The sequence below is a fragment of the Ixodes scapularis genome, unplaced genomic scaffold (assembly GCF_016920785.2).
Source record: "Ixodes scapularis isolate PalLabHiFi unplaced genomic scaffold, ASM1692078v2 PGA_scaffold8__174_contigs__length_109621045, whole genome shotgun sequence".
NCBI lineage: Eukaryota > Metazoa > Arthropoda > Arachnida > Ixodida > Ixodidae > Ixodes > Ixodes scapularis.
Window position 1 is genome coordinate 96116754 of NW_024609883.1, and position 19951 is coordinate 96136704.

Sequence of the window (19951 nt, forward strand, 5' to 3'; positions counted from 1 at the left end):
TATACTGCAGAGCAGAGCTGCCACACCAAAATCCAACTTTTCCTTTTTCTTTTTTTTTATGCCTAGCGTTGTAATGTGTGCGAGTGCACCATGTCAGTCTGAAGGAGCGCTTTTCACCTAGGAAAGCAAAGCGAGATATCCGGGACCGCGACGTCCTCTCCGCGGGTGTGGTTTCTCCCCAGTGCACCGGTGCGCGGCGACAAGCGCACTCAACGGAGCTAACTACGCCGCTAGGACAGACTAAATATCGAAAAATATTCCGGGACATACAAGTTACAAAGGCATCAGAAGTCTTTAGGAGAAGGGGGGCAACGGCTGTGGTGGGGGCTAGGAAAATATGCCCCCCCCCCCCCTCCCCCCGTTCTAGTAGACATTTCTTCCTTCCAGTAAGCTTCTGCCCATACGTACACCATTCCGCACGACCAACGTTGTCAGCGCCTATCTATGCGCGTCTTTTTTTTTTTTTTTTGCATTGGAAATATGGGGCATAAAAGGCAATGAAAACCGATACAACCGACCGACACCAATGCATTCTGACGGGTGGAGACATGTCGGGCAGCCCTTCATTCGTAGTTCGCAGACAAGCCCCCCGATGGCGCTCGTTATTGGAGAGAGGTCGAATGTGGGGAAGACCGCTTGCCTTGGACTGCGTCCTGGTCCTCGCAGGTGGCGTACGTGTACTGTCTGGCCGTGCTGAGGATGCGGGCCTTGTGGTCCCGCTGCTCCACCGCCAGGCAGTTCGACGTGTAGTTGAGCAGGCAGTCGAAGTTGTGCCGCAGCTGCCTGCACGCGACGCCGGCAGAAGAGAAAACACGAGGCGTCACACCGAGGGACACGGTGTTGAACCGAAAATTTTATCGGTTCGGGTTCACGGCTTTCGGTTCAGTTCCGGTTCAGCGCAGGGAAAAAAAATAACGGTTCAAACCGGTTCGAACAGGTTTGAACCGCTAAATTGGGAATATATTTCCCACGCTGCACCGTGAAACGAGTAGACCCTTTTCACAAGGGCGCCGCAATTTTGAATTGTCGTGACTTCCAGTGTGGGCGAAAACATTGTTTTGCCGTCGCCACACTATTAGAAGAGATTAGAGAGTTTTCGGAGACCGCTTTCCCGCCCGCTCTCCGGAACGAAGACTCCACTACTGCGCATGCGTATCGCTAGCCTGGCCTGCAGAGTCGCGGATCTCGTAGCGGGTTGCGGAGAACGTTGCGGGACAGTGAAAGCATCTACGAAAACCTTACCGTCACTAATTCGCGTTTTGCCTCCCCTCTACTTTTTTTTTTTATTATTATTTACAGGTTGGGGGGGGGGGGGGGGGGGAGTGCAATATTATTTTTTTTTTTTCGTCGCCCATACCGGATACACCTATTAGGTGACTGGAGACCAGAGTATGGTGCCTGGAACGCGTCTCCGACTGGTGTGTTTACCGGGTTCAAAAAAGTGGTCCCTCGATTTCCTCCTGATGACGTCATAGAAGTGTCATGTTGCGACCCTGGCGGCGCCCCAACAGTTGTGGTATAAGTGGCAGACGCCTGTTCTGCTGCAGGTCGCTTTCCACTGTGACAGTTCACGGAAGCTGGAGCAGCCGGAAGTTGGGACGCCTAAACGGACGCCGTGACGGAGGCGACACTCGCGTTCGCTCGTGCTTTTCGCCAGCATTTCTACGGCCAACCGCCAGGATCGCGACGGGCAACAGCATGACACTCGCGTCATTTGTTGCCACATTGGGACCACTTTTGATGTATGGGCGGGATAGGACGCTAAACACACCAGTCGAAGACGCGATCCAGGCACCATAACCAGAGTACACAAAAAAAAAAGTCTATGCGGAGGGCAAGTTCGTCTGCTTCTAGCGCAGGGGGTAGCGGTGACGTCAGAACGCCGAGCCCTGATTGGCTGATCGCGACCCCCTATTTGAGCGTCGTCTGCTCCTTTGCAATGTCGTCTGCTCGCAACGTCGTCAGCGTCTGTCTCACCTTTCCTGCGACTTTCGGAAGTGCAGGTCTTTACGAGCGAGCTCGACTTCGCCTTTCAGAGACGGCAGACGAAATAACTCCAGCGGTACGTTGTTTTTGTCTAACAACTAGCAGACGCGCATCAAGTAGAGAAGCCAAAGGGCTCACTGGCAAGGTGTCCCGAGGCGCCGAGGTTTGTTCGCTAAGGACCGAGAGTGAGGGTGGTTAGTGTCCGCAAGTTCCCTCCCAAATACTTTTTCCCTCCTTTCGTGTGCGGCGAGACTCCTCACTCTTTAACAGCGTCGACGGGTTGGCGCATAAAGCTACATAAAGCAAAAGTCTCGGCCCTAACATAGAACTAATGTGTGTGGACGCCTCCTAGATGACAAGGCCGTAGTGCCAGATCTTCCACGTTACGTATCGGAGCTCGGCGCGGGGCACAGATCGAAGAAGACTGCTGCATCAGTGTTCGGCTGGGGCCCGTGTTTTTCCGAACGCCGACCCAGCACTTGCCTTCAATCTGTGATACGCGCTGGCCTTCTTTAGGTGACGTGTATAGAAGATCCGGCCTTGTTGGCACGGTCACTCACTTGCACTTCTCGTTCAGCTCCGGCGTCGTGATGGCGCCCTGGGCCTTGAGCTGGAGCACCATCAGGTCGTTCTCGCACTTTTGGGCACGGCTGGCGCTGCAATCGGTGAACTGGGCACGCACTGTGAAGGATACAAGGGACACACCGTGAGTCTCGACTCTGACGTCACTGCGTGTGGCTCAGACGCTGCTTCTTCGCTAAGTTGTTTTTTTCCCAAACCGTGAAGAGTTCGACATGCTATTCGGGATTAATGATTCCGAAAAAGACGCAATGGAAAAAAGAAATGTATACAAGGTGCTGATAAAGACTGTTAAAGCACGGAATGTGCTTCAGGGAAAAAGCGAATGGCATATGAACGGCAACGTCTAATGAATTCCCTTTCATTTCTGACATACGCCATGAGATGGCGCAGCGTGGCAAAAAGGCCGCGAAGCGTGCCACCGCGCGAATGACTTCGCTTTTGCAAGTTTCGACCCCTCCACCCTGGATAGCTAAGTCAGCAATGCACATGGCTCCCAATCTGAAGGTGGGGAGTTCAAACCTTGACGGGAGATTGAAGTATCTTTATATGGTTCCCTATGGGTGTAACACTTGTCAGTGTCGGTTTTTTGTTATAGCCAAACATTACAAGAACTCCGTGGAAATCGGCTGCTAAAACACATTGTGCGTTAAAACAGGCGCACACACGGGAGGTGAGATTGAAGAACTGGATCCAGAGAATCCTAGATTCAATCTCTCACACCCTACCCTGCCGATATGGATAAGCATCGCACCGCGGCGTGCGGTCGTGATGCATGTTGAAGAACCCGGGCCAGCAGTGATGCTGCACTGGCAAAATTTTTCGGCTACAGCTTTAATCAGGGTCACCATTTCTCTGTGGCAGATCGACCTATTGCTCTAAAGACATTCGCAGTGTTCAATTACAAAGTTGCTTTCGTTTTCAACTAGAGATATTTTAACAGCGTTTGTATATTGCTTGCTTCAATGAAACGATCGCGCAATGGTACAAAACAGCGTCACGAACAACCGCCATACGGTCGCTAGATTTAGCCACATTAAGCAGCTCCCGTTAATTAATTATCGCAAAATAAAAGTGATCATCGATTATAAGGAGAGAAACATTCTCGCCCTTCCGCTGTTCTGACCCTATCCTTAGGATTCAAATACATTTAATTTTTTACTACGAACGCAATGAAATGAACAAAAAGAACAGAAAAACAGAGGGAAGACTATGCACCACAACCCCCCCCCCCCCCCCCTGGCAAAAAAGAAAAAAAGAAAGAAAGAAACGTGTTTGACGCCACTGTTATTCCCTTTAACAAACTGAGCATCAATACCAGACGACGACTCAACATTTTTAATTTGGTTTTCACGTAAAAATAAGGTGCCTAAAAAGAAAGAAAAAAAAAAACTTTAAAAGGGAGCAAGCACGTAATAGGCAAAGATTGAAAGAAACCCGAGTATGTCTACAAACGTCGCGAGACTGGACTAAATCGCATCGCTAACCCGAAAAACGCTCTTCCTCGCTGGCAATAACGTCCCTCTTTTTTCATCTCGAGAATAACCATTCGGACAGGCTCGAGTGCCGACGGCGACGGCGCGGTTCTCGCTCTCGTTCCGGCCCGTTGCGTTCCGTCGAGTTTCGTCAAGTCGCGAGGGAGGGCGACCGTGTGCGCGCGCTCGACGGCCGGAAAAAAATACGGGGGCTCTGTCTCGTTTCGTTTTTTTTATCTCGGCGCAGAGTGGACGTTCCCTTCATCAGCATGCACGGTTTCCGCCGCCGCAGAGTCCATCCGTTCACCCCTAAGCCGACGGTACGGTGAGAGCCACGCGATCGTCGGACCACTCGCGCGTCCATCTCCTCGCCACGTGATCACACTCTCGCCCGTGCCCAGGCGCGAAAAGAGAAACCAGGTGACGAGAGGAAGGCTGCTGATTGGTCCGCGGCGAGCAGGTATAGCTCCCACAACACCGTCGGCTTAGGGGTTGAAAACGGAGTCTCCGTTAGTCGATGCACGCGCGTATGCCCGTGCACGTAGCGCACGTGTACTTACGTACGCGCGCTCTCCGCTATCTGCCAGTCAACGCGCGGACTGCAGCCGAGCGCGCTGTTACGATAAAACCGTCGCTTTTTCGTGCAGCGCTGGGGAGGCTATAGTGTATATAGCTTAGCACAGCGCCGCGGCCCGCTGCTGTGGGGAGAGTAGGGCCAACAAAACCCCGATTATTATTTTTTTTGTAGTGGGTAACAAGTACATTAACTATTTTATTAAGTTGTACCACACGGTTATCAAGCCTCTCGTGCAAGTTAGTACCGTCAGCTCGAAGACAGTGCGCTGTACGTCGAACGGAAGTTTTGGGTTGCATTATGTGGGACAAACGGTGTAAAAATACACCCTTTTTTTTTAAGAGTGTAGAGAGGGGGAGAGAGCAGGTAGAAAAAAAAAGAAATAGGAAAGACAAATAAAAAAAAAAAAAAGATCAAGCGGGCCACAAATAGAAATAAGAGACAACATGCGGGCGAGCTGGTCAACTTTCAACGTCTTAAAAACACAATACTAACAACAACAACAAAATCGTTTGCACACAAAGGGCTAGCCAGGATGAGAGAAAAAAAAAATCACACAAATCAGATTGATTTTATTTAAATTATATACTTATTTGATATAAATCATTCATTGTATTTATGTCACCGTAGCTAGAAAAACAAGTAATTATTTACCACTTGGTGTATTTTTTTTAACGTGGCAGTCAATTTTATTATAAAAAAACAATGCGGACGAAAGAAAAACTGTACAGTTAAAATACAATTTAATTAACACATTTCTATTCATGTAAATCCCGCTGAGCTAAAAAGATCTCGACTTCTTTTTTTTATTAGTAAAAAAAAGTGTTGGTACTCTTTTTCCATTTTTGTTTCCTCACAATATGGCATTATGGCATTGCATTTGTAGTTTTTCTTACTTTCGAGGCAGGATCATCGACTGTAATAAAACGCCACGTAACTCACGGACAAGTCAAAGGCAGAAAGAAAGCTCAACAGTTTCTGTTTGCTCCGAAGAGTTCTGCGGTTTGCTCGAGTTCAGCCTGCCACAATATTTCTTGCTGGATAATCATTTGATATAGATAAAAAAAAAAAAAATGCACGACCAAAGCATCAAATGAGAAATAAAGTAAGCAACCAAAAAAAAATTGGTATTATTTGTGCGGGAAAGGTTTGATTTAAAGAATCGCAGTAAAACGGGTGTAATTTAAATCCCGACTTATATCCTTATTTAACTCATCTCGATTTTTATTCTCCTCCTGGTCTCGGCTCAACCTGTGTGTGTGTGTGTGTGTGTGTGTGTGTGTGTGTGTGTGTGTGTGTGTGTGTGTGTGTGTGTGTGTGTGTGTGTGTGTGTGTGTGTGTGTGTGTGTGTGTGTGTGTGTGTGTGTGTGTGTGTGTGTGTGTGTGTGTGTGTGTGTGTTGTCCATGGCTTTGTTTTTAAGTCTCGGGTTTTCAACGTGTTGAAAGACCGTGGATCATTTATTGCACGAATGATTAGTGATAGCATTTCGGAACAAGTTAGGGTCAGGGATCGTAGCAATGAAACCGGAGACGTGGTTTTATTTTCGTGTCGTGCGAGGAAGGAAGGATGAGTGAAATGTTGTTCTCAAACCGAGAGTAGCTTTTCGGGAAAATCTTTCGTTCCCCGGCACCGCTCCTGGAATACACCTTTCAGGTACTCCCTTCAGGAAAACTCCCTTCTGCACTTTCGGAAGACTTTCCTTTTGCCCGGGGGTGTTTCCTCCGGACAATGGCTCCTTCACAGACACCGGTCACGAAATACTCTTTTAAGATACTCCCCTTCGAAATAATCCCTTCTCCGCTGCATTCAGATTACTCCTTTCAACGGAGTTATTTTTTCGTAATTCTGGATGTGTCGATTTTTTTTTTTTTTTTTTGCGCAGTAGCCGGCTTCCAATATTTTGTCGTTTCACGCCTAGCTGTTAAACAAATTCATGGGAACCTTTTCGTTTCTTAACGCTTTTTTGCTTTGAAAGTTACAGGCGCGAGACGGGGTGAAAGCGAATAGGCTAACTTGTTTGTACAGTACACGTTTATACCGTAACTCTTACTCCATTAAAAAGTAACAAACATATGTTACTCGTTCCTTCTCTCGAAAAGTAACTTCGTTAAACAAAACAGCAACTTGATAAAAGTAACGCGTCAGTGGTAACCTGTTACGTACAACCCTGACTCAGAGTAATGTCTTCCGCACCCTTCGTGGTGCCTTTTCTGAGTCGTATCTCTTTTAATGCTAGAAATGAGCGCAAAAGAAACCCGTGTTGGCCTTCTCGCCGCAGCCCGAACTGTTGTTTGGAGCACTTCCGTTCCCGCGTCGCAGTTCGTTCAACTAGAGTTAGGGGCGAACAAAGGACGTTAGTCACACCCGATGACCGTGGAAGGTGTTTCTCTCGCCCGCGAGGAAGGAGCTAGGTATGGTCCCTCCCCCGCAGCGCCATTGTTTTCTCCCGTCTGCCAAGGCGGCCTCGCGGCGTTTCCGGAATGTTCTTGAATTTTTCCCGTCGGAGGTGGCCGCGGGAGGATAATTCGAAGTTGAGGTGCCGTCAGCCAACAGCTGTAAGGCCTGTAGCCTCGGAATGTGGGGCCGTTCTGTGTCCTCGTCAGGACCGGGCAGGCCCCAAGTGTGAATGGGCTTGGTTATTTTGGAACCCTTAGAATTTATGATTTTATTCATTACGTTAAAAACCGAAGAATTGAAGAAACATAATTCAAAATTATTCTTAACAGTCGTTACTTAAGACTGGTTTACACACTTGAAGCTGCTTACAACCGAGTGCCTTAAAACCTTTTGGAACCTCTTACGACAACAGCCTACTGGCACCATCTATCGGAGAGCCGTGAAACACTTGGCAAAGCCGTTTTTTTTTTTTCGCTCATTATTTTGTTTTAATCTGCCCCGGAAAATCTTTTGACATTGCTATAAATGATAGTTTCTGATATATTGTACGTGTATACGTACAATTGATAACGGAAATAGCGCAAAACCTTCGCTCTAGTGAAAGGCAGTTCCAGCGACACCTCACAGATGGCGCCAGCGTGTTCTCTCGTCGTAAGAGATCTAAAGAACTCGGTCGTAAACAAACCCGAGTGCGAGAACGGGCCATGGGGCTACGCTGCAGGGCAACGGCACTTCTGCCGGTGTTTAAAATCATTGTTGCCGCCTACCCGAAGCTTCGTCTCACTGTACAATAGGCTTTTCCGTTTCCTAAAAAAAAAAAAAAAAAAATACAGCGACAGCGCACGACGATATTGTCTGAGCTTCCTGACCCGTATAGATCTACTCAACCCTCTGACATCACACCACTGCGGTAGCGCTGCTTCCGGCACTGCGCATGCGCAGATGCTTCGCCTCACGCGAATCTGGTTTCGTGCACACGCACACTGCCCACACCCGGCATGGGCAGACACGGGCTTGCTTGTAATAAGCAGTGTGTTTGTGTATATATCTAAAGCTGAGAAAGTCGCATTTTCAGATCATAAGGATCGCCCATCGCGCCCACCCCGCACTAAGCAACAAAATGGCGGCACCCACAAGACAGCTGGGGGAATGGGAGTCCCGATACCCTGAGAACAGCTCATTTAGTGACTACATTCTATTGCGGTCAGCGACAGCTTAATGCGGGGCCTAATTATGTTCACGCCTCTCGCTTTGTAATTGGTTCAACGCCGTTCTTTTCGAATGAGGCCGTTATTTCAGTGGCTGCGGTGCAATAACAAGATAAGCCGCCACAAACGAATTGCTTTGCGTTATTCACAAGCTTCGCAGTGTCTGGGAAGCCCACGACACACCGGCGCTCTTCACAATGTTGAAGCTAGGGATGATGCTGCACAATTCGATTCAAACCTACACTCTACACTAACTACACCTCCTGCCCACCTACACCTACACTATGTGCATTCTACCTACACCTCCAACATATATACTTACACCCTACCTACAGCTAGACTTTACACCACCTACCTACCTACACTCTACACTGTGTACTCTACCTACACCTCCTACATACCTACACTCTGCCTACGCATACACTCTACACTACATCCACCTCCTACCTGCTTACACCTACACCTCCTACCTACCTATACTTCCTACCTAACTGCACCTACGCTCTACCGACATTTACCTACCTGCACCTACTACCTACCTACACCCTACACCTCTCACCAACCTACGCCTACACTCTACCTACACTGCACTACCTACAAGGTATACCTACAATACACTACCTTCACTGCATCTACATCTCCTACCTGTTTACACCTACACTCTATCTACATTCTGCCCCACCTATACCTACACTCTACCATTCACGTGAAGCGACCAGCATATTTATTTCGAAGACTGCGATTCATCTGATATCCCAGACGGGAAAGACGCGTATACGAACCTTGCCGGCGGCGGCGGCACGCCTCGCGGGCGGTCACGTGACGTCGCTGGGAGTGTCCGCGCGATCGTCCGGCGTGTCACACTTGATGGCGATCGGACAAAACGGCGGTCGTCGGCGGCGGACAAGCGACGGCGACAAAGAGGTTTCGTTTTGCAAGGTCTATACCGTATACGGGCCTACACGCCTCATAGAGCGGGTGGAAAACTTAAGGCTTACCCGGCAAAATATACGAACCTTTCAACGGTTCAAAAATATACATACCTAACAAAAATCGAGCGAAACAAAAATAAAATGGCGGGATAGTTTAGAAAAAAGGCACAAAACATAAAAAAAAACGGGTGGAAATTGGTTTTCGTCACGGAACGGAGTAATTTACTCCCGAGTCAGCAGTCATTTTCAACTCTTTTTCTTTCGTGTGTGTGTGTTTGAAACTGCTTATTTCTTCTTTGGGGGGGTGGCCATTGTTGGGTCGGCGATTATTATGACCGCATGAACTGGTACCGAGCTGCCCGGTCATCGTCTCTCCCCTTTCCCTCGGTTTGCCTCATTTTTTTTTGAGCGCGGGTCGCCGTCATGTGAGCCCGCCGCCGCCGCCGCTGTGAAGTGGGTCGACACATTTCGAGGGCGGGACTACACACGGCGCCCCGAGTTGGCACCGGCGGAGGAACGACCCGCGCCTCACGCCACGGGCCCGCGATGACGGCGCTTTTATGCGTCGTCTAATCAATCGGGTCAACCGGCCACCGATCGGGGGCCGCGAGGGCATCTATACAAAAAAATGACCGCATCTCCACGTGGTGAATGATGTTGATTGGGGCGAACCTCTGGTGGTGCTGATGATACTGATTTTGTTCATAGGTGGTGCTGTTTTTTTTTTTTTTTTTTTTTTTATTGCTCATAGGAGTGCTGAGTTCCGGGTTGCGTTTCGACTTCATTATTACTGCTTTCTGGTCGGTGAAATGCAGAGCCAGTGGTTCTTCTAGTGGATCAGCTTGGATCCGCTACAAGCCGTGGGAACGCATCTCCACAGTTTATGTCAACGGTTAATGTCAGAAAGAGAATGTGTGGTATGGAACGTAGTTATATACGCATTTGAGCATTGGACCGCAGCGCCCTCTCGTCTATAAACGTTGAGCCAATGCATGCAAAGTTTAACGCGATTATATACGCATTTGACCGCAGCGCCCTCTCCTGTAGAGACGTTGAGCGGCTGCATGCGACGTTTCATCCATGACATCCCCAGCTCTTGAGGTACTACCACATCTCAGAGCCCCCTACTCGTCTCGCAGTCGTGGCCGAGTGGTTAAGGCGATGGACTAGAAATCCATTGGGGTCTCCCCGCACATGGCGACTGCGCAAACATTTTTTTTTTGTCATCATTACTTTTTTTTACCCTACACGGGCACGTGAGCTCACGAGCACGAGCACCAGCAAGATCGATGTGAGCACGGACGCCGGACGGACAAGGCTACACCCTAAGGAGCTTAGCTCCTAAACGTCGTATATCGGTTGTTCACCACTCAAACGCAAATGTGTGTAACCGGTCTTTAGGTTCACAAACTCGCGATAGTTCGTCAAACAACGGCTCAACCGGGGACATGACTCTCGTACGCGTTTTAGGGTATCAGTGCCCCGTGGTCACGTGCCCGTGGTCTCGAAATTACCCGAGAGCGAACAATCACGAGCTCGTTTACCGTCCATCATGGTTAGTGAGCGAGCAGCAACAGGACATTAGCAACGGTCCATCGGTGCCTGCTTGCCGATGCGATTTGGAGAAAGTCCCAGCCGATGACACCGTGACCAACCATTGTAAGGGACACACACACGCAAAGACAGGCACCACATCAGAAAAAGAATAAAACAAACACGCACAGAAAAAGTAAGGACGCATTGAAAGGAGCGAAGCCAAGCGAGTCTGTGCCAAAGCCTTACAAGGGGGATGAAAACGTGCACAGGAAGCGGCCGAAGAAATCAAGCGGAACGGTGCTAAACAAATAAAAAAAACACAAAAAACTTGGGAAAGTTGCAGCAGGTAACACAAACTCCGGGCACACGGTCCCCAATCCACCCAAATCCAATGCCTCTGCCGTTTCGCACGTTCGCATTGTTTTCGGCGCAGAGGACTGCCTTCTCTCCGTCTCGCCTTACAAGACGGACCGAAGAGAACGCTACCAGTAACCTACGAGCCAATCCCACGCCTCGTGTCACGTGACCTTGCGAAGGGCCACGCAGCAAGCGATACCACCTAGAAGGCAAGGCCTACACCTTCCCACAGAAGTTCACAGCGCTGGATTGGTTGCGATGGGTCCTGGCGTCTGCATGCGGTCCACGGTAAGCTGAAAACGGAGCGGCGCACCGGTGCGGGTTGGGGACACACTCGACGACGACCGCTCGCTCGGCATCAGCGCTAGTGCGACGTCGCGTTTGTGTGTAGAGTTGTCGTTCAGGCGAGGAGAAAAAGAAAAACCATAAAAAAAAACGGAAAAAAGAAAGAAAAAGAAGGAGAGCAGAATGCGGGGGTTTCGGTTGCGACGCGAGCCCTTTGTCTGTGTCCAGTCGAGCGTCGAAACACGACGTCGGACGTCGTTAAAAGGTTTCTAATGATGGCAGCAGTGCCCTTGTCTCCTTCCCCGAGTGTGTCTCGGCAAACAATGCGTGCGCGGCAGGCACGTGACAGGCTTCCTCGGGGCACCCGCGTGGACGGGTGCTGCGAGGAGCTTGGGCGCGTTCCTTCCACTACTCGTTCCATGTCGTTTACCGTTTCCATTTGAAGGAGAGTTGAGTGATTTTGGATACCTATAGACGCTTTACACACGCGCCAAATTACAGCCGCCACTGCTAACCTTCTCTTGTCTTACCGAGATGCCGAGCAACTGAAAAGGTAGTTGCCGATCCTCTACAAAGGCCGATGCTTTAGAAAAGGACACAGATGAATCTAATATGGCAATAACCTGGCCTGCTATGGTAACGATGAAGTGAAATAAACGGAATAAGAGGACACAAAAACTGAAGGTCAGTTATGGCGGCGCCCATGCACAGCTGCTGCAAAGCGTCTATAGCTGACCGGAAGGCGGTGGTACAGCGGTCAACTCGCTGTAGCACCGAATGCCGTTTCATCGATTGCCGGTTCACCGAAAGCTGTTGCATCGAACGGTGTTTCGTCAAGTAAACATTTTACCGATAGGTCAAAGTGAGTATGTAGGCGAGCTGGTTGAGAACACTGGAGCGTGAAAGAATAGCACAGGTGGGCGACCTCGGCGGTCGCCCAGGGCGCCATCAATAGGGGGCGCTGCCACGCCCCCCTTTTGGAGCTTTTTTTATTTTTATTTTATTTGAATACAGCGCCCGACACCACGCTAAGCTCGATCGCCGTTCGTTTTTGAAATACGGTTCTTGTCAGACAAAACGCTTGTGTTGGGCCACTACTCGCGTGTTCACTAACAACGTGATGCCGCACCTAATAGACAGGGGCGTATAACAAAAAAAAAAAAGAAATGGGGGGGGGGGGGGGGGGGGGCGCCACGACCGGAGTTTGCCCCCAGGGCGCTTTATCGTGTAAAACCAGCACTACAAAAAAAAAAAAAAAAAAAAAATTAAACACAGGCATGCTTGGGGTTTCGTGTTTGTGTTGTACCTCCGCACGCTCCGGGGTTAAAGGCCCCAGATTTACCGCACTCTGTTTCGTCGAGAGATGTTTATTCCAACTCCAATTTGTCGAAGCCGCTTTGTAGAATGCCACTTCATAGAGAAACGATCAACGATGCAAGTCGTTTCAATCGAGAGCCGATGTGGGGGAATACTGTTCAGCGACAAGCTCCAAAAAGATAGACGAACTAGAGATGTTCGATCTCCACTGCTTCCTCATATCTGTCCTATCTTTTGAGAACTTGTTCCTGCCCCTCGCGTTTGTCCTTCAATTTTCACTCTCGATGCTGCGGTAACTCCAAATTCTCCGGTTTCAATGTGTACAGGTCTCCGGGTTTATGAGTCATGACTCCCCATAAATGGGAACCCGAGGGGGGGAACCTCTGGGGCGTCTGTGCCCCGGTGTGGCGTGGCGGGTGACGTCACAGCCCCCAGAGCGACCCGGTGCCCCGATCGGTGGGCAAGATCGATCGGAGAGCGTGTGCCCTTCGATCGGGGGGTTCTGGCCCCGTGCCACGCTCGCTGGCGCGTTCACAATGGATGGATGGATGAGCGACGCCAAACAAACTAATTGCCCCGTTTGCCGCCCTGGCTCGCGTCACCCACATGTCGCCGTCGCCCGAGAACATTTTAGTTTTCGCCGCCCCCACGCAGATTGGAAAGGAGCTGACTTTGGGTTCTTCTCTTCGTTTACCTCTTCCCTTCCCCCTCCCCCTTTTCCTCCCTCTCCTCTCTTCTCCTCTCCCCCCCCCCCTTTCCCAGGCTCCTTCCTGCCAGGCCCTGACCAAGGTCCTCTCTATTTTTCTCTGTCTCTTTGGCTGTGTAAGCTGTTCAATTATATCAACAATGTCTGGACACGCGTCCATGATGTCAAGCAAAGAACGTCTACGGCGAAGGAAGTTGGTGTAACACAAAGTGTTACGGAATTAAGAGCGGACAGTTTTTTATGGATCCGTCGGTGTATTTATTATTATTTTTTATTCTCGTTTCTTTTCCGCTGCATTTTCAAAAGCCTCGTTGTTGGCGATGAGGTTTGCCCCTTCTGGCGAAATTATGCGCTTCAATACGCACGATCCCAAAAGAACCTGTAGTTGAATCTTGGACCGAAAGATGACCCTGAGGCCGTGTCACATACAGGATGGCACAGCCTTACCCATTAGAAGGAACGCCAACTTTACACTTTGCAAGTAAGAAACAAATCAAGAACACTTTTTACTGCTTTAGTTTTTTTTCTTAAACGGCAACGGCAGTTATTTTTTTTTTTTTCATTTGGTTATAGATATCAAATTACACGAGCAACCCCATCAATAAAAAGAATAAGGACCGTTATAGTTTCAAAATCGTGCCACACATTTGAATGATGAATCGGACTCTCCCAGGAGCTTCACGAGCGTCTCCGTTTCACTGCGTTTCACGTTAGGGAGTTACATTACACCGGTCCGAGATCTGGCCTATACCCCTTTCACGTTAGGGAGTTACATTACACCGGTTCGAGCTCTGGCCTATACTCCGTTTCACGTTAGGGAGTTACATTACACCGGTCCGAGCTCTGGCCTATACTCCGTTTCACGTTAGGGAGTTACGTTACACCGGTCCGAGATCTGGCCTATACTCCGTTTCACGTTAGGGAGTTACATTACACCGGTCCGAGATCTGGCCTATACTCCGTTTCACGTTAGGGAGTTGCATTACACCGGTCCGAGCTCTGGCCTATACTCCGTTTCACGTTAGGGAGCTACGTTACACCGGTCCGAGCTCTGGCCTATACTCCGTTTCACGTTAGGGAGTTACATTACACCGGTCCGAGATCTGGCCTATACTCCGTTTCACGTTAGGGAGTTACATTACACCGGTCCGAGATCTGGCCTATACTCCGTTTCACGTTAGGGAGTTACATTACACCGGTCCGAGATCTGGCCTATACCCCTTTCACGTTAGGGAGTTACATTACACCGGTTCGAGCTCTGGCCTATACTCCGTTTCACGTTAGGGAGTTACATTACACCGGTGCGAGATCTGGCCTATACTCCGTTTCACGTTAGGGAGTTACATTACACCGGTCCGAGATCTGGCCTATACTCCGTTTCACGTTAGGGAGTTACATTACACCGGTCCGAGATCTGGCCTATACTCCGTTTCACGTTAGGGAGTTGCATTACACCGGTCCGAGCTCTGGCCTATACTCCGTTTCACGTTAGGGAGCTACGTTACACCGGTCCGAGCTCTGGCCTATACTCCGTTTCACGTTAGGGAGTTACGTTACACCGGTCCAATGACTCCGATAACGATACCTGCTATACTCCGCCCGCCAACGCCTTTGCGCATGTCGCTACCGGGAGTCTCGGAGCGACCTCTCCGGTGTTTCTAGCTAATATATAAAGCTTTGATTTAATTCGATCTGCTAAAAAAAGTCTCTATTGGGAAACAGAGTAGGGAAGAGTTGGCCCAGTTGGACAGCTGCCAAACTCCCGAGCAGTCAAGCAACTATAAGCGTGTTCATAAGCGTTCCGTGTTGACGATACGTTATGAGTAGGATTCCGTACTTTTAGGGTCTATTTTTCCTAGAAATTGAGGCTGTTTTTCTTCCTTTTTTTAATTTGAATGCAATTAAATGCAAAGGGGCAAGCGAGCTGGACAATAATGATGAAAATAATCCCTGGAGAAGGGGAACAAGAGGGACAAAGGACAAACACAAATCTCCAAACACAGGGATTATTTTCATCATTATTGTCCAGCTCGCTTGCCCCTTTGCATTTAATTGCATTCTAATTATAACATTAAATTGCAAGCTTTGCCCTTGTTGGTGTTAGACTGGGGGCGGCTGATAAAACCCGTTTGCTCTATTGACGTCTAACCCCTGGTTAGCTCAGTTGGTAGAGCGCTCCACTTGTAATGGAGAGGCCCCGGGTTCGATACCCGGACCAGGCGGATTTTTTCGGTCGCTCGCCAGTCACCTAGCTGTGTTTGGAGATTTGTGTTTGTCCTTTGTCCCTCTTGTTCCCCTTCTCCAGGGATTATTTTCATCATAGCTGTTTTTCTTCTTTTTTTTACGGTGTTATTTTTTCCCAGATTTATTTTTTGTTGTTAATTTCGGGTGTCAAAACAAATAACAAGGGTTTGAAGAAAACATGACATATAAGGATTTCCCAACCCCCAGGAAACATAGACGTCACACTAACACTAAATCAAACATGTACACCTTACAAAAATAAGAAAAAAAAAACCGTTACTTGTTACTAGCTCAAAAAGTAAACAAATACGTTACTCGTTACCGAGTCTCAAAAGGAACGCGTTAGGTTACCACAAAAGTAACGAGTCACCTTTCTTGTTATTTTGACGGCCAAATACACGAGTGCTTTTCATGGTTTTCTTTTCAGTAGTCATACCATTTAAAGGACAACTCCGCATCATTTCTGTCCTTGAAAAGACAATTCAGTCTACTTCAGCACGACCCAGAAAGACCACACGTCAAATATTACGACCTAGTTCTGTCTACATGTTTCTTAAACGGTCCGGCGAACTTCGCAACACGCCAAGTTGCCCAAATCGGCTGACAGCGCAGTCGAGGCTACGGCGTAGGCAACATCGAGCTAAACGTCATCACCATTGCCTCCCCCCCCCCCCCTTTTTTTTTACTTCTCCGGGAAAGCGTAACGGGTGACGTCAGCAACGTTTCCTCTCGGCGCTCAGCTGTGTCCACGTGACTGGCGTGAACGCGCATGCGCAGCGTGTTTCTTGGGAGCCGTCCTGCCGTCTCGCTGTTTCTGCTTATTGTCTCTCGGGAGTTTCGTTCACGACTGGGTGTATTAGCCCCGAGAAGTTCACGTGGCGCCCCCTTACGGCGAACCGGGGTGACGTCACGGCGAGGAGAGAATTTTTCCCCGACTCGGCCCGCTCGCCCTGTGGAGGCTGTGACGACGCTAGCTGACGGCGCGCTCGTTTCTATTTAATTTTTTTTTTGCGTGTTTTCGTAGGAAGTGTAAATTTTTATATGAGCCTTTATTGAGGTATGGCCTGTAGCTACAGGCGAAACTTCAACCAACATTTTAAGCATGGTTGACAGGGCAGGCAACGCATGAATCACAGCTGGTATATGAAAATAAAGAAATATGGCCACAATTGCAGGTGCATCACCATAGATTTACATTTTGCACAATAAATGCTGCTGATGGTCTGAATGAATTGGCAGGTTATGTATATTATTTTTTTTTGTATCTCTGTTTTTAAACAAGATCGCTGAAGCAGAAAAGCTGCATGCTGCTCGAGCAACATGTTAAATACAGTCTGGGCCATGAATAGAGAATTACAAGTAAGACAGCCCAAGCAGGGGCAAAGTAAAAAAAAAAAAAAAAAAAAAAAAAAACATTGCTTGCATTTGACCTTTGCTGGATTCGGATAGTATTTCAATGGACTACACGGGTGGTATCTGTGGACTTGTTTATATCAACCCTCAAGTAATGTATAACAAACGTAAGCGAAGGTGTCTAGCTCTTTATTAGCCCCTTAAGCCCTAAAACTGAAATTTTACTTAAATCGAATTGTCCTGAAGCTAAAATACCAGGAGCTTTTCTCACCCAAACTGTCGCCCTTCACAGGTTCCACATTTTCTGCTGCTAGTGCTGCATCTACCACTGGAGAGACGTTCGAATGCTTGCTCTTCCTCCTGTTTTCCTCCGTTATCAGAGAGTCCAGCTCTAGGGAGTTTGGAGGCTGAGGAAGCTTTTGGGGACCTGCAGCAGTGTCCCTTTTAATTGGAAATGACAATTCGGACTAAGCAGTGTATTTTCGGAATACCCAAGGCTGGAATAAAGAATGTCAGGAAAAAGTATAAACATTGCACATTACGGCACTACTGCCGTGCATAATTTGGCAGTTCAATACATATCATACAGACAACTGGGGGCAATTCGGCCGTTTTTGCTGCTACCATATAAACTAAATTCCAGTAATTGTGCAGCTTCTAAGAAATATGCCTGCATGCGTCTGTAAACTATATAATTAATTCACGAAGAAGCTACATCTATTGAAAACAACCCCGTTCCACGAGCACTTTCAAGATCATCAGACGCAGGGCCTTTAAAACATCTGCGAACCAGCGCGTGCAGAGTGGCAGCGCAGAGTCAGGGTCGCGAGCTAATTTGCCGACCACCCAAAGGCCCATGATATAAATGCCACTTCAAATGCCTTGAAAGCGGGATGTAATATCGCCTTAAATTATAAACGTGCAATGAACAGAATCCCAGCGTCTGAAACACTCGCGCCACCGCTTCACGGACCCCTCGCAAGATTGCCTTGTGTCGTGATGACGGACGGGGAGGTTCATCGGCGGAATTGCCGCCGCCGATAGCTTTCGGGATTTTTAACCCAATTTTAAAGTTAAAAAGGACAAGCAGGCTTATAAAATGTACGGAAGCACGTCAATATCGGCCTAACTCAACGTCTTGCACACCGGGTAAACGCAGTCCAGCTCCTCGAAGAGCTTGCGGCACACAACGCCAAACCAGGAAACCGGTGCTGGGAAGCGAGCCGATGCGAGATCGCGGAGCGGAGTACTCCCCCTGACGTCACGGTACACCTCACCCAATCCGGGCGCGGCGACCGCAGCGACGCTTGTGTTCGCTCTCGGGGCTAATAGACTGATGCCGCAGTTGTACAAACGTCGTCGGATATCGTATAGCCACCAAAACGCGGTGAAGGGTGCGGTGCAGACGACATTTGCGCCTGGCACACGCCCCCCCCCCCCCCCCCCCCCCCCCCGTTGCTGCGTAGAAGATCACGTGACATCTCGTACCAACTTGATAGCCATATTTTTTTTTGGCGGCCCGAGCCCAACGTTGCTAGACAGAGCCGAAGTCTCGGTTTCGATTTCTGGTCAAGTTTAATGCGAGATTTAACAATATATATCCTATTTTTAGCGAAGCGAATGATGTGGTGCCTTTTATTCGTGCTTTTTAATGCGAAATCACTCATCATCCCGGAATTTTTGGAATTGAGCGGAGTTGCCTTTTAAGCAGCAGCTGCCTCTCGAAGTTTTCATCAGTTAGGTTTCCACGCTTCCTTGAGAATGCATCTCCGGTGACGCCGAAGAGTCGTACTACCGACGCGCTCCAAGGAACGGCACTGTTGTGTTTCAGAAAGAAAATGGGGGATCAGGGATTACTCTCTCTCTCTCTCTTGTTCACTCTGCTTTTAAAGTTCCAAGTTGACAACGGGTTCTGTGCCTTCCCGCACTAGCAACCTCTGGGTTTACATTCGGTCTGTACACGACTCTACAAGCTTCAACCAGCGAACCGTATTGTGTTCCTCTGGGTGAAGGACATTCCCAGCTATAGAGTTGGAATGACGTGTTCAGCGATAAGCTTTGCTATACTGTAATACTGTTTAGTTGCTTTTCGGGTTGACCAGTTGCCCTTGTCGCAAGAGACGCATACTCAGGTTAGAATTAGAAGCTTAAACGGCGTTGTACACGTTACTCCTCAAAAGTAACGAAACACAGTTATTAGGACTTCAAAGTAACTAAGTACGTTACCCGTTGCATTTCTAAAAAAAAGTAGCGATAGGTTACTCGTTACTGAAAAAGTAACTATAGGTGGAAGTAACTCGCTACTAGTAATGCGTTAGGTACATCCTGCACTAGATAAGGGTTGTGCATGGTTGAAAGGAAGGAGTCTTGCGCAGTTCAGAGGGAACATATTGCTCTTCCATGGAAAGGTCTCTAATAAAACTGGCTGGGGGGTTACTTCAGGGCTTCCTCTACGGAATACCGAAAACCCAGAACCCTCCTTATAAATATACGCTGAAGATTTTCCGGTGTTTATGCTAAAGGAAATATTTAAAGAGATGTCTTTCTGCGTTTTTTTTTTTTTTTTTGAGTATCCGTGTATATCGGTGATTTCTTTCAGGCGGACACGCTAAGGATAAAAAAATACAATAAAAACTAAAAGTTCACGTCTAAAAGGGGAGGGTTTCGACAAAGGCAGTTCTAGCCGGGGCAGACACTGTTATTTGTTCACTGTTCATCACTGTTCTTTCGGTTTTAACCGATTATGCACTTTTGGCTCAAACGGATAACTGACGCTTATCGGTGTTTTTCGGCTTTACCCAATTGTGTATTTCTGACACCGACGGGTGTTTACCAGTGTTTTGCGGCTTTAACAGATGGTATATTTTTGACGCGAAAGGATTTTTATCGCTGATTTTCGGCTGCAACCGATTATGCATTTTTTAAAATTTAATTTAATTTATTACACCCTAAAGCCTGCTTATACATCATACAAAAGAGTCTGCATACAGATTGGAAGGCC

General features: G+C 48.3%; 1 protein-coding gene across 2 annotated transcripts in view; it reads right to left on the reverse strand.

Annotated features, from left to right (window-relative positions):
- Window positions 1–19951, reverse strand: part of LOC8029656 — a 161157-nt gene that overhangs the window by 17482 nt on the left and 123724 nt on the right. For both annotated transcript variants that reach the window (XM_042286793.1, XM_042286792.1), the window contains exons 2-3: window positions 2547–2667; window positions 641–783 (exon numbers count right to left, since the gene is read on the reverse strand). In XM_042286793.1, the coding sequence (XP_042142727.1) occupies window positions 641–783; window positions 2547–2667 (264 nt within the window). The remainder of the gene's footprint in view (window positions 1–640; window positions 784–2546; window positions 2668–19951) is intronic.